Genomic DNA, 20,018 nt, shown 5'->3' on the forward strand with positions numbered 1-20,018 from the left:
TTAATTTATTAGTTTTGTGGATTTTTATATTAAACTTGTTTCAGTTCAACATAATTTGGCAATTATTGGTACGAACTGATCAGTTTTGGATTTAAATGTTCTATTCACAAAAGCGTTACAGAAGTCTGCCCTAATTTGTAAACCTATTTAGAAAAGGGAGCGTTGAATTAAAGAACCATATTCATAGTTTAAATTTTTTAACCATGATGGATTTTTCCAGTTATTTTATGTGAATAAGTTATCGGTGTTTCAAGAAAATTTTTAGTTTTAGGTGGAGGTGTCGCCAGAGTGAGCTCTCAAAGTCAAAAAAAGGCGAGGAGGCCTTTCCCAGGTGTTGTTAATTTTTCTTTTTTATTAAAAAAAACATACACTTGATAAAAACAAACTAAACCAGTTTGTTATTTGATTCACCCGCAATTTAAAAAATGTAAACAGTTTGAAAGACCTATTTGAAGAAAGAAACCAACAATTTACTATAATTCAGGGAATATTGGATGCTGTATCGTATTTCTCTTTGAGACGATCCAACATTTCTTGTTGATCAATTCCTGAAACAATACATAGTTGTAGTTTGGTTGAGAAATATATTAGAACTCACTCTGGAATACGTGAGGCGCGGAAAACAGAATACCACATGTTCCTCCAACAGTTATTCCAAAAAATACATAAAGCAGCAATCGATCGATTATCATTGCCACATATTTCCAATCGTCTCGGAACTGAAAACGGAACGTTAGAGTTGGTATTTCGACCCCAATAAAGTTGTTTCAAAGTTTTTTGTTGAATGTACTAAATTTATTATTTCTCGGAAATTCAATACAACTTTGTCGGGCACCAAATTATAGTGGTTTCTCGATTTTCTAAACGAATGTTGCACGAATTTATTTGGGTCGGTCTCACCGCCAAAAAGTGGTGTCCCTTTTTGTTTTCGAGGTGAACGCTTTCCCATTCAACTCCTTTTCTTTCAAAATTAATTCTTAAAACACTGATATCTTTTTTATAAAAAGCCAAGTTAATTCTATCAATAAATGCATAAATTTGTTAATCTCCTTGTGTCTTTAAGTTCAATTTTCATAAAAGTGCAAAAACACATCAAAAATTTATATCCTTTTTAGGAGAAATGTTCACAAAAAAACTAACCGATTTATGTTGCTCGTCTCTTTTCAAATGTTCCGTAATATACTCAATTGCATCAATTGCTCGTAGAGCATCAGTACTTAATGGATAATATGCAGACGTCTCATTTGATGCAGTATTTCGAATTGTAGTTGTTCGATCATCAGCTGATGGACATAGTGGATGATGAGCTGATGGGCTTAATGTAAACTGTCCAACTCCTGGTAGTTGGGCCATTCCAGAACGGACAGCGCTTCGCTCAGATGCCGATTTTGGGCGTTTCATGCAAACAAGTTTTGGAAGAAACTAAAAATTCAAATAAATTTATTATAAGTTTGAAACAGAAATTGGAGGCAAACCTGCAAAAATACGACTCGAACCCATTGTGGCATCCGATGAGTTCTTGGTCCTCGGAAATATACATTGATAATGATGACAGTAACTAGAATTGTGATAACATTAAGAACAAATGTCAACAGTAGATATTTGGCCATCAATGGAATTGTAGAAGATGTTGGTGGAAGAATCTTTGATACAAGAAGCAAGAACACAACGATGGAGAGTAGAACAGATATTGTCAACGTTATTTTTTCTCCTGAATATTATAATTAAAATAAGAAAACAATTTGTGTTTTAAAAAACTAAGTTAGATTCAGAAGAAATATAACTATATTTTAAAATTAAAATTCACTCACCAGAATCAGTAGGCAAGAAAAATACAGCCATACTCAAGAATGCCATTAAAACCGTTGGAATAATTAGGACAACAGTGTAAAAAAGTGTCTTTCGACGAATTCGAACTTGAAATTCAATTCTCGATCTCTTATTGACCAATGATGCTGGAACATCTATAACATCCCAAATTGAGCTTGCTGAATATTCAGAGACATCTACAAGTTCGGCTTGAACAAATTCCAGTTTTATTTCGTTTTCGTTATACTGCAATATATGAAGAAGTTGAATAAAAATGATTTATTCTTAAAACTCACAGTCCAACTTCCAAATACCAAAGTGCACACTTGTTCATCAAATGGGAAGAATTCGACGTCTGTATATAATTGTTTTTAATAGTTGGGCTTTTCGAGAAAAAGATTGGGTATCGGGAAATGATAATGAAAAAAAAACAAAACAAAGAATAAAGGGAGAGTTAGAATCTTTAACAAGCGCTATTGAATTTGAATTTCTCAAAAAGAAGGAGCAACACTAACTTTTGAACCAATCAGCATCTTCGAACACTTCATCTGGTTGGTTCAAAAGTGGTTGAAGCTATGACTGAATTTTCAGTTCTCAAAATATCAAAACATGGCTTTTAGCCTGATTTTGGTTCAAAAATATTAACTCTGATCAGAACTTGGGAAAGACAAGTTTTTGTCTAAGTCTTGTTCACGTTTCGCCACTTTATAATCAAGTTACTATTTTTTGGAAGAACTTGGACGAAATTGGACGGTGAATTTGGAAAACAGAAATTTCGAAAGTTGGGTATTTCGTTTTTTTTTGAGAGTTTGTGGTACCATTTTCTCAACTTCACTTTTCAATAAAAAAAATATTTTGGTAATTTGCTAATTTTTTTGATAAATAAAAAACTCACCAATGATACAGCTGCTTTTATAAATTGCCGGCGGAACCCATAACATATCTCCTTTGTGATTAATAACTACATTACACATAAATGACACCTCGTAATTTCCATCGGCACTGAAACTTTTTTTTGATATGGAAAAACGGAAAATGCTCACTTGTTGAACAAAACTATGTCAGGGAGCCAAACTTTATCTGGTGACACTCGAATTTGTTTGATTTCTCCGTAGTTGACAGGGTTCCATTTCATTTGAAAATCATGCCACTGCTGGAAATTGCTACTTTTACTAAAATATTTATTTTTACTCAGAACCAACCAGCGTAAGCCAAACATTTGTATGCATAACTTGATCTTTCTCGTCCTAAAATTCGAAAAATGTGTTAAAAGAAATCAAAAAAAGAAAATCGAAAATAAAAAATGGAACCAACCACATTGATGAGCAACACCAACTGCAGAGCCATTTTGACAATTAATGGAAGTTCAGACGAATTTCGGACTGGCTGTAATATATAAATGAAAGATTTTCCAAATCTTTTTCATTTTTTATAAATACACTTTGAAACTTAAAACTTTGAAATTTTAAATGAAGAAAAAAGAAACCTGAATGAGAGAATTATAGCCTCGAAATACATCCACCATCAATCGTTCTTCATCATCCGATGCTAAAATTAAAATATAATTTTTAGAAAAAATACAAAATGCAAATTTATATTATGTACGCCTAGACCTTGCAACTGCATTTTTTAAAAACTTACCCATTATAGGAAGTCTTCACTTGCAGTGAAACTTTTGAAATATATAAAGTAGGTCAACAACTGTAAACAAATGAAAAGTGTTCACAAGTTAGAATTCAAATTCCCTTGGGTACTATTTGCACATATTAACCGCCCGTCAAAAAATCTGAGAAAAGAGGGACTGGAGACGTCAACGCCTCTTTTTTTTGCATTTTCTCCGTTGCTGGTGGCCGAAATTGGCATATCATGGAGATTTTGAAATATTGTCATCTCAAGTATGTTTTTTTTTATTTTTAAAGTTTTTTTTTTTAATAAATAAATGAAACATCAGGCTTTTCGGATTAAAATGTTATAAGTCCACAACTACACTTTGATATCTCAATCTACATAATATGGTGGAGTAGTTTCAGTGGAAGTTTAGTCTAAATATACTTATCAATATACTTATGACTCTTTCCGTTTTTGTCTTTCATAAAACTTAGCTGAGTGGAAATAAGTTCAGAGGTGGAAGTTCAGAATAATGCAATGTTGGCTGTGATAATTTTTTGCATTCAAAAAAATTTCCAACCACTTTTATTCATTCAGTGATTTTTGTGTAATCTATGATGTAGGTAACACAATTTATAAATAAGTTTTGTAGTTCCTTACCGTTTATGGTATTTATTATTACAAGAAATATAACTACACTTAGTACCAAAATCCATGATAGTCGGTTGGTCCTCATAAGAGATCTGAAAAATGAAATTTGAAATTTCTGAAATTGTCTAACTCTCTAAATCTCTTTCTGGATCCATCTCTCATCCACTTGGGCCATCAAGAGAGAAAAGTGTGTGGAAAGGAAGAGAAAAGATTAAAAGAAAAGGAAAAACAAAAGTAGGAGGCCGAAGGACATGAATGATTGTGTGACAGAGATGGAAGAAGAAGAAGACATGGATTAAATATAGGAAAGCAAAAAGGAAAGGAGGGACCAACAGAAGCACCACATCATCATCCATCCATTCCTCCGTACGTTTCTCACTGGTCTCTCATTGTTTTTGGGCAACCAAGGAAAGAGAGAGAGAGAGAGAGAGAGAGAGAGAGAGAGAGAGGAAAGGATAGGGAAATTGCGGTGGGAAATGGAATTTAATGAGCATGTATTAATAGAGTTGAGCATTTTAAAAATGAACATAAAGTTTAAAAGAGGTTTGAAAAATGATGGTGGGGCGAAGTTTTGCAAGCTTTTTGAGTAATAGCTCATAAGCTCTACTTTCTTGATGAGTTCAACATTTCACTTGGTATATTGTGCGCTGAAAATAGGTGACCACAAAAAATTGGAGCACTGTGAACTGAAAAAAAGTTCATCTGAACATGGCTTTTGGTTTTTTTCTAAGTCAAACCTTGATTTTAGGATGTTTTGATAACCTTGAAACTATTTGCGGTTTTTTCGAGCTATTTTTGATCGCTGGTGTACAAGGTTTTTAAATTGAAAAAAAAATTTTCTGTCCAAAACAGCAATGATGAAGAAAAGAGGAACTTGGTGGTTTTGAAATGTCATAAACCAAAAAGTGTTATATTTTCATTTGAATGTCTTTTGGGTCATAAGCCGCAGTAAACCAGATGTTACTTCATAATTCTAGACTTCCTCAGAAAATGAGTAAACTATGAATATTGATTAATTTGTCTTAAAATATATTAGTTTAAGAAATGCATATACTAATTTCCTACTGGAAATGGAGAAAAAAAATTACAAAACTTCTAGAAACTACATACAGTACCCTTCTAGAATACTTTTATAGTGACGCTTTCATAAAAAAGTCTAATTGGTAACGAAATTTCCAAAAATATCAAATATTGATTGATTGATTAGTTTAGAAATGGGTGACGAGATATCCAGAGAGCTAAAGAAACGGGAATTGATAGTGTGTAATTGTTCGAAGAGACGGGAACTAACAGCTGTCTTCAGGAGCCACTATGCAAGTTATCCGTCACAGGAGAAATAGGAGAAGGGCGGGCGGAAGAAAGATGATGATTTGTCAATGTGACACTTTTAATATTAAGATTTTAAAGCATAACATTTTCATTTTGATAAGTAAAAACACGGAAACACAACAATAGATGAGAACAGTTTAACGACCTGGAACAACAAAATGCAATATTTAAAAATTTAGGTTTTGCTTGAATTTGATAATTCCTCGCGATATGCCAGTTTTCCATAATAGACTGTGATGGTTTTGATTTTAGAATTCAAAGCAGATTGTTCGATTTCCATGCGACTTTTTGCTTTGGTAGCTAGCTCGACGAGCTGAAAAATGTTTTGATTGATCCAAAATCATTCACAAACAAATGAGACTAATGATGTTCTAAGTATATTATCTCACCTGGCTAACTTTTGTATTTCTTGGCAGAAAATATGCAATATTCGGACAAATCTTCAATGAAACATCAAAAATATCAATTCCATTTGGGCAGCATCCAGTTGCAAGGTCAAACTCCTTGGCTTTCAAATATGACGGGCCTCCCCACGGTGGGCTCAGAAAGACCGCATCTACTTTTGGAGCAAGTTTTTTATCAGCTTGCCACGTGGCAGCGACATCGAAAAAGTCAGCACAGATGAAGTCGATGTAGTTTTCGACTCCGTATACGCGTGCATTTTCTCGTGCACACTTAAGTCGAACAGGATCCATGTCGATAGCAATTACTGAAAATTAGTGTGCTTTGAGTTTTTATTTCGTATGTTAGTCAAAAAATTAAAAATATAAATTTTGAAATCAAATAACTTTTTTGCAAAAAAAAAGATTGATTAAAATAAAATAAAAAATAAACTAAATACCATGAGCTCCACGAAGTGCAAATTGAATAGCATTTCCTCCAACTCCAGTGAATGCATCGACAACAACAGAAACATTGTTACGAACTACTCTATCAGCAATATGTTCAGCAATTGCTTCAGGTGTAACTGAGAACCATCCTTCTCGATCCATAATGATCCCCTGGTCGAGACGAGAAAATAAACGATAACGTTGATAGTAATACTTGCTGATCTCTGGATCATTTGCATACAACTTTTCAGCATTAGATGCAATCAAGTGCTGCTCAGTTTCGGGATCGAAGTTAAATCGAATTTCTGCAGGATTTTTGATTGATATAACTGCAGACGAAACATCAGCAGATTGTGATTCTTCGGAAGTTGAAGGTTCATCTGAAGTTTCATCTCGAGGATCGGCGCCACTGAAAGATTGAAATAATTAAATATTGCATTCCAGGCAGTACCAGAATTTTTTGGAGTAAGACTCGTCAATCGTGTATCTGATATCTTTTATAATTGGTCTCTCGATCTCTTGTTCAGCTCCACTATGGAAGACAGGTAGTTGAGATTCTTCAAAACCTGGAGCATAACCAAGTCGTTTGATCTGAAATATATAACAAATCAAAATGAGTTGTTTAAAAATTTGTTTAAGATTAGGGCAGGTACTCACTTCTTTCCAGTATTCACTTTTTTAAAAATAAAAATATGGGAGTATAGCGGAAAATAAGAGAAAGAAAAATTATACTATCAGAAAAGAAGCGACTCCGTATGTCCTAATTAGAATGTTGACGGTCTCAAAACTCGAAAAAAAAATAATAACGAACTCTAGATAGCATATCCTTGCACCGATTTGCGACAAATTTCGTTTGAAAATCATGAAAATCATTTTCAGATTGCTTCTTGATCAGTTTACAATGTTTCGTGTAAATATCCTCAAAGGTCGATTCGGGATTTTTCTCAATCATTGTCTTGGTGATCTGTTGATAGTCTGGGTTTTCCTAAAATAAAATGTATGAGACAGAATGAATTGAATTGGAAAAATTACCAGAATATCCTTATGCTGATCAATGGGATAAATTGGTTTCATCACTTCACATTGTTTCGTCAGCTCATTCCGATTTTCCTCCGTCATTTGATTTCCGAAATCATTAAGCCACGTAATTTGGTGCAACCAGTAGCTCGAAACATCCCAATATTCTTCGAAAGACCGATAGTTGTACCTGCCCTTTTCTTTCTTTTTTTTCATTTTCCGCTTATCACAAGTCCACTTTGGTAGAACCTCGTATGGTGTATCTCTCTCGTCGAGTAGTTTTTCTTCTCCTGAAAATCTTTCGAATTATAATCAAAAGTACTTCTCCCCATATAATATCTCACCATTCGGTTCTGTATCAATTTCCTTCAGGCTGATCTCGTCCATCTCTTCTTGAAGTAGTTTCTCAGGTGATTTTTCTTCTCTTGGCCGTTTACTTGCTTTAAGAAGCTCGTAGTCTCTTTAAAAAAATTAATTATGAAGGGAAAAACATTATAAAGTAAGATTATTATGAGAATGGCGCAATTGTCACAAAGTTTTCTATATTTCAGATATGTAGAATTCTTAACGGGTAGTATATTTCGAGAAATAGGTTTTAAAAATACTATATTAGCGGAGGGGCATTTAATATACTCCTTTTAAATGAGTTTCCGATAAAAAAATATCTCAAAATAAAGTACGGAAATATCTACTCAATAGAGCGCGTTTGTTCATTAAATTTTTCTACAAAATTTTCAATTTCCAAACATCAAAAATTTATTTAAAAAGTAATCGTTATAAAATCTCACTTTATATAGGCTCTGGACAAATCTCCCTCAACAAAAGACTCCGAGTTGTCAGTCTCCAAAAATTGTATTCCAAAATGTCCCATTAGACACCAAGGCCATTGATAATCACTCTGCTCCTCGCTGACACTTTCCGATGACATTCAAATATTGATTTGCTTACTAGAAGAAAGGAATATGGATTATATTCTTTTTTGCAATGCCACAATCAAAAACGAGTTTTTCGAAATGTGTGAAACTAGATTGAGAGTGAAGAGAGTATACAGAAACAAAGATATTAGGGATTATAATACCGAACAGAGGGTGCAGACACAAATACATTTTGCAATTGTTTCGCAATGACCCAAGAAAATGCTTTATTTAATTTAATTACGGAGGCCGATACATAAAACTTTAAATATGGGAATAATTTTTAAACCAGGAAATGAAGAAAAACGATCCGTAGCGATTCAATATTTTGATAGACAAAAAATAAATGTGACAAAAAAGAATATGATAGAAAGTATTATGAACATTTTTGACCGTTTCATGAGAAAATCAACGGATTAAATAAAAATAGTATTACGCAAGTGTTGCCTTCTTGTAGGCGGCTGCCAGCTTTGGATGAATCTTTTCTGCGTTTTGGAATGTGATTATCTTTCCTTCAGAGGAACCGATTCCGAGGAATCCCTTCTTCTTTTCCTGGAATTTACAGTATTGAACAAAAATATTTTTAAAAATATTATATTACCTTCAACAAAATTTTGACACCATTTGGAATAAACTCGGGCTCTTTGATCTTACAGTACTCTGATCCCCACTCTGTCTGCCACACACCCATCATATCAGTACGTTTGCTGAGAACCAATCGACGGTCCGTTATAATGAGAACCATTTTTTCGCTGATAGATGCGTAGGTGACAAATTCATCAGTTTCAGCGAGCTCTCCACGATCTGTGTCTTTGAACACTTTGAATCCATAAGCGTCTCCGCTCGAATATGGTTTGACGATCTTGTCTTCTCGGAGTACACGGGGTGGTCTGAGTGGTCCGGCTTCTCTATTTGTTCCAGCAACTGCACGAACCGAATTCATGGTACCACTGGCAAAGTCTACAACTCCCGAGACAGGACGAGTAACTACACCAATGAGACCTTTTCCAACTCCTTTCACAAATCCAAATCCTCCTTCCTGTTTTGCTCCTTCTATTGGTTTCGTAACAACACCAGTTATTCCTCCAACAACTCCCATTCCAAGTCCTTTGAGTCCACGAGCCATACCTTCACCAAATGATTGTGGTTTACGATTTAGATCTTCTTGGCGTTTTTTCATGTAATCATCGTCAAAAGTAAGCGCAGCGACTCCTTTTCCGACAGTTCCAGTGATTCGGCCAACTGCTCCAGCAGCACCACCAACAGCATGTCCAAACATCGATTGAACACCGAGTGCAACTCCGGCAGCGAATTCCTTTAAAAAATAAAAATTATATGAAAAGATTATATCTAACCAATACCTCTGGACCCTGAATAGCACCTTGGAATGGCTGATAGAAAAGATCTTCAACTCCAGCAGACAAGTCACGAACGAGACCGAATGGATTTCCAATGATGTCGAGTCCTAATACAAGTACATAAACTTGTTTAATGAACTGTTTGGCATAATGAGAAATAATTTCGCTATTCAACTGCTCTGGACTATAAAAGACACATTTACGCTCGAAATATGCAAGTTTGAAAACGACGTCTTGAAGTTCTGTTAGTGTTACTCCTACAGATCGAAGCAAAACATTGATCATTTCTGATTGGATAGGCATGCTTACTCCTGAAGCTGCAACGTCTCCAGAAGTTCCTCCCTGTGAGAAAGAGAGATGCATCATAATTGGAGAAATGTGAAGATCGTTGTAGAAGCTCTTGGGGCGCTGAGAACGGTATGTGCTTGCAGTTTCAGAGAGTGTAACGTGGCAAATTTTGATATCTTCGTCGAACATTTCTTTCTGAAAAGATATCATTAATGAAATATTTTATTAAAACTACTAACTCCATATGGTTTTCTTGTCACTTCTCCTGATATGAGCAAAAGAAGCGCATTTATGAGTCCTTGATCGACTTGAACCGAAAACTCTTGAATAAGAACATGCCCGTATTCAATCTCGGCAATCGACGAAAATTCAGGTTGTCTCTGTAGAAGTGAAAGTTCGATGAACGGCTTTGGAGCTGAAAGTTATATTTACAAAAGTGAAACGATGGGTGCAAATTCTTACTGTTGTCCACAATTACGCTCTTCGGTGGTGGAACGACTGAGAGGACACGCGGGAAGATGCATGCATCGAGCTGAAACACAAAAATATTGATTCTCCAAAAATCATAGACATAGAAAAGCTCTTGAATATCAATTTTGGAATAGCAATTAAGTTTTACCTGGTTATCAATTTGAATATGATTGATCTTTGCGTGAAGTCGAGTTCTCTGTGAACTTTTTCCGTAACAAGCCCAAAGTCCTTTTTCAAAGATTCTTCGAAGTTTTACTTCCTTTCCTTTCTTTTTCTTCATAATCATACGATTAACATTGACCTCGAATGCTTCCATAGCTTCATAATCATCGTTAGGAGTGACCAAATGTGCTTGATACTTTTCTTCCAAAACTTGCATATATTTTACAGCGAGAGGCTTGAATCTTCCTTTTTTCACTTCTTCTTCCCAAAGGATATCCGAAGAAGAGATTGCCATGTAAATGATTTCACGACCGACAATGTTATCAACGACAGACAGTCCGAATCCTTGGAGTGAAATTTCTGCTTGCATATCAACAACATCAGTTTCCCAACTACCGTACGCTGCTTTGGCAATGTCAACATCCGGTGTGAAAAGGAGAACTCGCTGTCTTCCTATCAAGAAGTTTGAATAATATGAGAATCTGCGGACACTCTTATCAATTTGCAAATCGCCAAATCTATTCTGATCGAGTTTATCTTCGAAATGCCAATCACCAATATCTACTTCAAGAACCTTGGGCTCAATAATACTTGACCATGAGAAGTGTGCAAACTCATTTGGACCAACAGTGGTTTTAATATGTCCCTTTTGTCCGAAAGTGACGGGAACCGTGAGATTGTTCATAACTTGGACAGGGCACATTCCTGGAACAAATGAAGAAAGATGAATAGCTACGGAAGATTCGCCAGTTGATACTGATACTTCAACTCCAATTGCTTCTCCATCCATCTGCAAATTGTATAACTTAAAAACTGACGATATCAGATACAAACGAACATGACACAAAGTCTCATAGTTTTCAGTGATTGGGAAGAGAAGAGACTCGGCTTCTGGTTCTTCTTTATATCTTACACACATCAACTTTCTTTTCTTACGTTCCACAGGCCAAATTCCAACACACTGAAAAACAACTTCTTTGAATATGTTATCCTAGGTTTCCTACCGTCTCAGCTGGAATATCAACCCATCCTTTTTGACCTTCTTCACGAATTTCCATGGGATTCTTTCCAAGATTTGAAACCAAGTAAAACGGAGCAAAAGTGACAATCTTAGTCAGACCTGACTGGCAGAGTTTAATATCAACAGTAAGCTGAAAAAAAGGTATTTTTTGAAGAATAAAAATTGCAATGCTCACATCGAAATCATGCTCAGAACCCTTACAAGTGATACGAGCGGCGTTTCCAACAGTATCCAATGGGAATTCTTCTGACCATTCACTAAGATTCTCGATCCTGACTCGAGCCTACAATTTGTAAATTAAAATTTCGTAGAAAATATAAAGTGTGTAACCTTCTTCTTCTTGGATAAGTCTATTGCAGGGAATGGCAAGATGATTGGATTCTCAGTTGGTAGATGCTGAACAGCGTCATCGTTCTGAAAATTGGAAAATTGAATTAAAAGTGAAACACATTTTTTGATTGGTTAGCCAGGAAAAAATGCCCAGAAAAGGAAACACAAAATGTGAAACTTTTGATAGAAAATGGATGAAAATGTTGAACCTCTTGAGATGTGACGACCGACTTCTTTCCGCATGGAACACACCCGCGCGCAGTGTTTGACAACATGTTTCCACTGCTCTCCTATTGAAAAAGGGGAATTAATGATAGAATATTGAAATAGAACTATTCTATATTCAAATCAGAATAGAGAAGAAAATAATATGTAACGAAGCGATGAAACATCACCATTTAATAGCAAAAACCCGATAAATAGAAGCTGCGGATTAAGTAAGAAAATAAAGATTTTTGATAAACTTCAGCAATTTTATTTGGAATATTCCAAATTATTATACGAATTTCATAAAAGCTCACCACATGTCTAAGCATCTTATCTGTGTTGTTCACAAGCCAGAATGGAGCATACAAGTAAACTTTCTGATCACCATATTCACTTGTCCAGTGGAGTCCGAGAAGCTGAAAAATGTAAATAAAACCACATTTGAATATTCAAAACAATCTACCAATTCATCTGATCCAGTTTCTGTGTTCAACGCGACAACTTCAACATCTTTCTTGATTTCTGGAATTGACATGTCCAAGACATACTTTTCTCCAAGATAGGTGAGCCACGCTTTAACCGGGCTACCAGCGACAACATTAAGAAGTGTAGACATTCCTGCACCGAGAACTTTTTGTTCAGGAAGTTCGATATTAATGTCGAATGGAAGGTTGTTGTGGAACTCGAGTGGAGGATGTAAGTGAACATGATAGATACTCGTTGTCTGATCATCAATACCATCCTGGATCTTTTCCTCGTGGACAACAGAATCGATGTAGATTCCAGAGAATGAACCATCGGTTGAGTCAGCTTCACAACGAACAGCTTGACGACGGTTGTGTTCAAAGTTGTGCCAGCATAGGGATTCAAATGAGACTTCGTATCTGAAAAAATAGGATAAAATAAAATCGTGGACAACATGCGTACTTGTCGTCCACCGGTTTCAAATAAATATCTCCCGATGGGGAGAATAGCAACGGAACTGCCAGAGGAATCGTTTCTCCATGTTCCACAGTGCCAAACAGATCCAAAGTGGTATCTCGTTTTGAATAAATCTCCACAGCATATGACAAATGATTTGTGAACTTGACATGTGAATTGAGTGTTACGAGGCGTCGACTATTCTCAACTGTTGTTTCGGCGACAATAAGCCACTTGTGTCCACCATCACTGACTCTTGGCAAGTGAATGACCCTCTTTTCAGCTCGTCCAATCTTTGTTTCGCGTACAGTTCCAGCCAACTCAAACTTCAAATCACCAGTAATTTCTTCTTGTTCGATACTCAATCTACGATCTTCCACATCACTCTTTCTGTTCTTCAAGAAAACGTCCACAAATTCTCCATGCGTGGCATCGACAGCTTGTCCGTTCTCACTAACTCGAATAGTTTCGGTGTCGAGAACCTTCACAGAAATTCCAGTTTCGTTGAGTACAACAAATGGAGAAATTCCAGGAAGGTGGCGGGTTTTGGTTGGAGTAATCTGTTTGGCGGCAGTTGCGAATACTTCGGAAAGCTTGTTGAGCAATGAGAGCAAGGATTTTGTTACGGTGACATTCAACATTTTATCAGCTTCGATTTTAACTTCCGTTTGTGGAGAAGAATCTGACGAATCCTGCTTATTGCGAGATTTCATCTAAATTCAAAGGTTAAAAAGTAATAATAAAGGATTTACTTACTGTCATAGCCAACTTCCATCTCTCGAACTCTCCCTTCTCATTTTCCACAGGCTCAATAATGGGCTCCCATACGCTAACTGACTCATTATAATATGACATTTGAACTGATACTCCCGAGGAAACACGCATAGCTGATGACCAATCATATGCTTCAGCATTGACAAGCATGTCTAAGAAGATTAGAGGAACAGGAATCTGAAAAAAATAATTTCATGAATGAGTCGTGAAATGTATACTTACAGCTCCAGTTCCAGCTTCCAACGTGAAAGAAATTCGCTCGATATCCACTTTAGCACTCTCTTTTCCAATCATCGAATCTGTTCTGCTTTTATCTTCCTGAGTAACATCAAGTTCTTCCTCGACGGCTTCTTGGGCAACTGGAGCAGCGAAGAACCAATATTTTCGGTGATCAATTGGCTTGGAATCGAAGTAATTTGGCCATTTACGAAGCTTCGCAGCTTTTTGACTGATTGATCCTGTTTCACCGGGTGCAGAACTTTTGGAGAATTCGGCGGATACAGCAGATAGAAGTCGAATAATTGATGGTGACATTTTAATATCTAAAGCTGACATTTTGAGGACAGCATCAGTTGTTTTTCTTTCCGTATTCATATTAACAAGTGCTTCGATTCTTACTGGAGTGAGAACTTGATAAGTTACTTCATTTCGACGACTTGATTGGTAATAACTCGAGAAAATTGTCAAATTCTCAACAGCAACATTCATCTTAGTGTCTTTGGTTTGCTCATTTGGATGAGATGCTGCAGTAACATTAAACGAAAGAATCAGTGCTTGAGTGGATTCTGGATGCATAGAATCTTCAACAAGAATAACTTCCACTCCATGCATATCACAATCGATCGCGAGAGTTCCAACAGGTTGTGGAGGTCCCGAAGAAGTTTTGGTACCACCGGTGAAAGTTGACGAAGCACTTGGAGACGCTGAGACTGCTTTAGTAGGAACATTGGCAGTGACAGCTTGTTTCTCAAGTTGCTCTTCCGATTGTGGAACATTGAAAAATCGTGTGAGACATCCCAAAAACTCTGGACAGAGGCAAATGAAGAACGCTGACATTTTCAATCTAATCTGCTTGTTGGCTTCAGCATCTTGATTGAAGCTCATATCCAAGAATCGGTCGTCTTTAGATCCCTTCTTATCCATTAGTTTTGAAATCTTGGTCTTCTCCTTTCTCTCATCGTCCATGGTAAATGCATCTAAAGACATGGCAAATACAATAGAGTTATCTTCTCCAATCTTTCCCGAAGTTTTCACATTTTTCAATCGAAGAGCAGCGAAAGCATCAGATTCTTTTCGTTCACCGTTGACAGCTTCTCCCTCGTAAAGAACTGCTGAAATCTTATCAAGTACGAACTGGAACACAATTCGAGTATGTGACTTCTCGATAACTGGTGGTCCAGCATTGGCTTCACGATCCTTCTTCTCCTTTTCTTTTCCTGGCGAAGTTAATGCTGCTGCAGTGTTAGAAGATTCTAGTGATGATGGTGGTGGAGGCGGCGGAATAGCAAGATCAGCTCCCTCGGCAAGATTTCCTGACAGTGTCTGCATTAGAGTCTTGTAATCAGCGTCCGACATTTCAGCTTCAATTGAATGAATATGAGCATCAACTACTATTTCAGGAAGTTCTTTCGCGACGGCGAATGTCAAGTTTCGCTGAAGAGCCAATTTGAATGAAATAGGTTTAAGAATCAAACAAGATGATGAAACAGCTGACACATCCTCATTCATAACACCCATTCCAAATGAACAATCAGTCATCAGAATATCCATTCGATCAATGATGGCTTTCGGGTATTCGGAATCTCCGCGAATCTCATTCTTCAATGCCAAACGTCCCAAATGAAGCACAATGACGTCACGAGATGTTGAAAGTCGTGGGACAACGATGAATGGTGCTTCGAGAATAACATCAAGCTGAATTCTTGGTGGCGATTGTTCCATAATCTGCTTCACATTTTGGGCAGCTGTAGCAGCTTTTTCGGCGGCAGCCGCTTGAGCAGCCTGAGCAGCAAGGACTGCTTCATTTTGGAAAGGTGCTAACCATGCCATCAGTCTAGCCAGCCAGAGATTAAGAAAAACGAATCTCATTTGAGCGAGACGCATTTTGACAACCATATCGACATCAGATGACTTCATCAATGCACGCTGCTCATCAGTTCTTTGATATTGAACAAAATCAAAACGAAGCATATCTTCCTTGCCAGTAACTGAAAGCAACTTCTTATAAACAGCTCCTGGAGTTCGATCCTTCATAGAAATTGCACGCAGAGTAGCAACAACTTCCATAGCTTTTTCAGTGATTTTTACGTTCGCATTGATCTGGAACTTGCTGAGTAATTTATTCAAAACTTCATAAAGAACATACATTTTCAATTGCCAAACTTGTCTCTAAATGTTTTTGTGTTCCTATCATCAGAGCCAAACTTCCAAACGAAGCCTTGATCCGTTGCTTGATATTTCGAGAAACATCCATCTCCTGGGTAGCTGATCCAACTGTCTTCTTCCGTTGTCTCTTTTCTTTTCCAGAAGGTGTTCTACTCATTGAAGCAATTGACATGACGCTGTCACTAAGTTTTCTACTGATTTTTCTAGCCGTCTCCTCGACTTTCTTCTCTTCTGGTGTATTTTTCTGAAGTTCGTTGAGTTGTGCTTGAAGTGCTTCACCAAACGCTTTAAGTTCCAAAACCCCTTCTTGGTGAAGAGAGACCGCCAATTTGGTGAAGCGGAAATCAACAGATTGTTCCGTAAGAGCGTATTCCGTGGCAAAGAATGGAGATTCTGGATTAGCTTGAACAAACTTCAGAGTCATCAGTGCACCTTGTAGCTCATCATTGTCGATAAGATAAAGATGTTCGCGTTTCTCATCCAACGATTTGAATTCGGGCATTGAGATTTTGATAGAGCCGAGCTCAGCGGTAACAACCATGTCAAATGTTCGCATTTGAAGTTTGCAAGCCATTTTAAGAATAGAAACGTCACAGAACACAGCATCCTTCCGATAAACCACAACACCAATTTGATTGAGACGAAGATCGAGTTCAATCTGCACCTGCTGCTCACTGGTCTTCTTTTTCTTTTCTTTTTCATCATCATCGCCTCCTTCTTCTTTCTGTGTGACATCTTCTTCCATTTCCTCCACTTCCATTATAGTTCTCATTTTTGCTCGATCCTTGATCTTTGCAACAGGAACTTCAAGTTCTTTTTCAGCTTTCGTTTTCTCATCAGCTTTGGGAGTAGGAATAGAGAGACCGAGCTTCATTAGTCCGATTAGACGATCGTCTGAAAAATACATTGTGAACAAAAACAATTATAAATGAAAAATACCGGAAATTCCTATGACAATATTCGGCAAATCTCCGATAACTCTCATTTTTGCGAGTTTCAAATCGTCAATTGAACTTTTATGAATTTGAATATCTAATCCAGTTGGTTTGAGAACATGAAGTGGAGATTCCTTTTCAAATACGCAATTCTCCGCTGTCTCCACATTTTCAGCAAAAGCGATAACAACATTGCTCAGCTTGACATGGAATCGATCATAAGCTTTTTCCATCAGAGCAGCCATTTTATTCATTCCGGAAGTATCTACCGATGAATTGTCAACTGTCACAACGGAGAGGAGACCCATATCAGCGAGTAGTGTCGGCTTCTCAGAACTATAAGTTCCACCTTCGCTGACATAAATTCGAGCCGGTTGAATCTGAACGTCAAGCACGAGCCGAGAACGATGTTCGACTGCATATGCCAATCCTGTAGCTGATCTTGCTTTGACCTCTTCGTATCGAGACATTGCAAGCGCAGTTAGTTGATTCAGACGAACTGACTCCGGTGGTTTAAACACGTCGATGGCATTGTTGATGGCTGGAGCCTGATACTTGATATTAATAGGAGCAACAGCGAGTTTCACGAGTTGATCATAATTTCCTTTTAGTGGATTAGTGTCAAGAAGGAAGGACATCCAAGGAATAGAAGGATCACGAACACGAATAATTTCTGTACCGCAACCATCCATTCGAAGCTCTTGGATCGATGATTCGACGCTGAAAATTAAAAATAGGCTTTAAAATGCTTTAAAAAACTTACTGCATTGCACTAGCACTTGGCCTTTGTTCGACACTCGCAACGAGTTTGAGAAGTTGCATTGAAACAGCTCCATCGACAACAATTGCAACTTGTCCAAGCTTGAAGTCGAATTTATTTTCAACAAACTCTTTTGGATAGTTGGTTGGTGGAATGTTTTCTTGATAGTCAATAGCTTCGAATAGTTTCGCCTTTTCTTCTGGAGTCATCGCTTCTTGGAATTGAGATCCAATATCTTTTGCGCCCTTCTTTTTATCTGGAGTTGGTCCACCTCCACCGCCAAACCAACTCTTGCCCCAAGCAACCCATCCAGTTGGTTTGTCTTCTTGGCGAGTCAATCCTTCTCTGTCAATTTCTAGCTCGGCTTGTTGTCGTGCAACGTTAACATTGAAAACATCTAATTTCTTCTCAGCCTCTTTAATTGTAGCTTGAACATCCGCTCCTGGGCTTGCCTCCGTTTGCCTTCTGACCCAAGCTTTCTGGTATTTCCTGACCAATTGACGATGTTTCTGCATTCGATCCCAAGACCAATTGTTGCGACGACGTCTCACCTTCTCTTCAAGGATTGAAGTGTACGCGAATTTCCACCATGCCTTGTAATGCCCTTTGAATTCATTCAGATTTGGACGATATTTCAGATATTGCCCAGCTGCATTGAATCTTTCTTGAGCCTCGAGGAATAACAAAACATCTTGATATTGGAATTTACCAATAGCAATCGAAAGTGCATGCATATCGACAGCCAAGTCAATTTTAGGAATCTTCCAGTTGGAGCCATCAGTTTCCGGCTTTTGATTCAACTTCAATTTCGCCTCCATTTGAATTGGCTCCAGAATATAATTGTATCCTTCAGGTCCATTCTTTCCATTATGAATAGTTTCTTGCAATTTCTTACGAATGGCTTCCTTGTCATCAAGATCGGATATGAATTCCGTAGAAGAATTCCAATAAATCGCCAAATTCTGAAGAGACACCAACTTGTAGATAATCTTTACCACATCCTTGTGAATCGTCTCTCTCCAGTTTTCGTCAGTGGTCTGTAATAGTAATTACATGGTTTAAAAAAAAAAATTAATTATGCCAAACCTTGAAATTAAGCTTTTCCAGAGTGATTCCCATTGCAAAAGGACGATGACGATTGGTGTATCTATCCTCGAAACGAACATGAATGTTGGATACAGAGATCTGAAAAAAAAACAATAATAAGTTTGGAATATATTTTCGAAGGAAATATGAATTTAGAAAATAATTTATCTACCTGCAGATTTTTAATAATCTGTGTTATCATCTTTTCAGTGAATGTGTCCGCTTGTGGATCTTTTGGCTTTCTGCGCTCTTTTCGAGCCTCTTCCAACCGAGCCAATGTCTTCTGTTTGATTTCTTGAATATTCTTTGCCACCTTTTCTTCATTATACACAACACCCTTATTAGGCACCACAATGAGATTGAGACCGTCTACGGTAGCGATAACGGGCTCATTGTAAAGATTCTTCCATGGAATTTTGAGTACCAGAGAAGAAAGATATCCATATTTTAATTTTATTGGCAAATCGAAGTCATCTAACGCAGTTTCTTTAACTTGCAGATTATCGAGTTTCACATCTCCTGAAAAATAAAAAGAATTTAGTTATTTGTTTTTTTTTCAAAATTTGAATTCACCTCCCCAAATGCCAATATTAAGTTGTGATGAGTCCAAGTTATCGACAAAGTCGCCTAAGAACCTGTTGAGCAGGTCGGCGACAAGCGATTCGAACACCATTCTGAAAAGAAAAACAAGAATATAAACTCAAAGTTTAAGAGGAGAATACCATACTTTTACGATGTGCAGCAGAAAAGCGCACAATAAAATCGGAGAAAAGGCAATTTTGCAAAGAGAACGAAGAAATGGGGAGAGAAAAATAAAAAAAGTATATCGAACATGATGTGTAAACAAAACAAGTACTTTTTAGTGTTTTTGTTGTTCAAAAAAGAAGAAAGCGACAAAAATTAAAAATATAAAGATGTTTTGTTTGCTCTGAGACTAGACATACTGTGAAGAGAACTTGAAAACTACAAAACGGGCACCAAAACTGTCAATTTTTGTCCAGCGGAAACCGATGACTATGATGTTCTGAATATGAAAATAGGTTAGTTTTCTGTTGAGAATAAATAATTTCGGTCAAAATGATCAAAACCTCAATTTATCTGATAAGATAATGTTTACTTGTTGAAATCAGTGATTCTTATCAACGAATTTAATTTTATCTTT

General features: G+C 36.9%; 3 protein-coding genes and 2 non-coding genes across 7 annotated transcripts; 1 reads left to right on the forward strand and 4 right to left on the reverse strand.

Moving 5' to 3' along the window:
* Positions 1-356: 356 nt before the first annotated feature.
* Positions 357-4,160, reverse strand: unc-29 (Acetylcholine receptor subunit beta-type unc-29). The gene is made up of 12 exons (NM_059998.7): positions 4,078-4,160; positions 3,296-3,357; positions 3,124-3,195; positions 3,012-3,056; positions 2,853-2,962; positions 2,705-2,811; positions 2,106-2,164; positions 1,812-2,055; positions 1,476-1,711; positions 1,141-1,422; positions 599-719; positions 357-548 (listed from the first exon to the last, which is right to left on the reverse strand). Exons 1-12 carry the CDS (start codon positions 4,151-4,153, stop codon positions 481-483), a joined length of 1,482 nt encoding a protein of 493 aa, NP_492399.1. The 5' UTR covers positions 4,154-4,160; the 3' UTR covers positions 357-480.
* A 212-nt stretch (positions 4,161-4,372) lies between these two features.
* Positions 4,373-4,519, forward strand: T08G11.8. The gene has a single exon (NR_050336.1). It is a non-coding gene; the product is annotated as an Unclassified non-coding RNA T08G11.8 (non-coding RNA).
* Positions 4,520-5,465: 946 nt separating this feature from the next.
* Positions 5,466-8,172, reverse strand: tgs-1 (Trimethylguanosine synthase; the record flags this gene model as incomplete). Of its 2 annotated transcripts, NM_059999.5 has the most annotated exons (8): positions 5,466-5,710; positions 5,787-6,106; positions 6,239-6,636; positions 6,679-6,818; positions 7,039-7,212; positions 7,260-7,534; positions 7,589-7,704; positions 8,033-8,172. In NM_059999.5, the coding sequence occupies 8 exons, from the start codon at positions 8,170-8,172 to the stop codon at positions 5,573-5,575; spliced, it is 1,701 nt and encodes a 566-aa protein (NP_492400.1). The 2 variants fall into 2 exon arrangements, with proteins under 2 accessions (NP_492400.1, NP_001122517.1); NM_001129045.4 differs by lacking the exon at positions 8,033-8,172 and having other exon boundaries at positions 5,573-5,710; positions 7,589-7,631.
* Positions 8,173-8,372: 200 nt separating this feature from the next.
* vps-13A (Vacuolar protein sorting-associated protein 13) lies at positions 8,373-19,530 on the reverse strand. 2 transcript variants are annotated; one of them, NM_171842.5, is made up of 22 exons: positions 19,430-19,530; positions 19,029-19,375; positions 18,857-18,955; positions 17,774-18,807; positions 17,015-17,730; positions 16,056-16,969; positions 13,913-16,009; positions 13,673-13,867; positions 12,923-13,629; positions 12,459-12,879; positions 12,310-12,411; positions 11,998-12,078; positions 11,789-11,872; positions 11,634-11,741; positions 11,442-11,588; positions 11,276-11,398; positions 10,424-11,227; positions 10,267-10,336; positions 10,044-10,219; positions 9,520-9,999; positions 8,760-9,473; positions 8,376-8,710 (listed from the first exon to the last, which is right to left on the reverse strand). In NM_171842.5, exons 1-22 carry the CDS (start codon positions 19,527-19,529, stop codon positions 8,591-8,593), a joined length of 9,639 nt encoding a protein of 3,212 aa, NP_740900.1. In that variant the 5' UTR covers position 19,530; the 3' UTR covers positions 8,376-8,590. The 2 variants fall into 2 exon arrangements, with proteins under 2 accessions (NP_740899.1, NP_740900.1); NM_170907.7 differs by lacking the exon at positions 11,998-12,078 and having other exon boundaries at positions 8,373-8,710.
* T08G11.10 lies at positions 12,112-12,252 on the reverse strand. The gene has a single exon (NR_050337.1). It is a non-coding gene; the product is annotated as an Unclassified non-coding RNA T08G11.10 (non-coding RNA).
* Positions 19,531-20,018: the final 488 nt, after the last annotated feature.

This window comes from Caenorhabditis elegans, chromosome I (assembly GCF_000002985.6).
Source record: "Caenorhabditis elegans chromosome I".
NCBI classification, from domain to species: Eukaryota; Metazoa; Nematoda; class Chromadorea; order Rhabditida; family Rhabditidae; genus Caenorhabditis; species Caenorhabditis elegans.

Bases quoted from the DNA above. Each gene is read 5' to 3' on its own strand.
- unc-29 (NM_059998.7), bottom strand. From the start codon at position 4,153: ATGAGGACCAACCGACTATCATGGATTTTGGTACTAAGTGTAGTTATA. The intron at 3,196-3,295 runs GTTTCTTTTTTC...TATATATTACAG, and splicing joins GCTATAATTCTCTCATTCAG to CCAGTCCGAAATTCGTCTGA. The intron at 1,712-1,811 runs GTGAGTGAATTT...TATAATATTCAG, and splicing joins TTTCTTGCCTACTGATTCTG to GAGAAAAAATAACGTTGACA.
- vps-13A (NM_171842.5), bottom strand. From the start codon at position 19,529: ATGGTGTTCGAATCGCTTGTCGCCGACCTGCTCAACAGGTTCTTAGGC. The intron at 19,376-19,429 runs GTGAATTCAAAT...TTTATTTTTCAG, and splicing joins TAATATTGGCATTTGGGGAG to GAGATGTGAAACTCGATAAT. The intron at 12,880-12,922 runs GTACGCATGTTG...CTATTTTTTCAG, and splicing joins TTGAAACCGGTGGACGACAA to ATACGAAGTCTCATTTGAAT.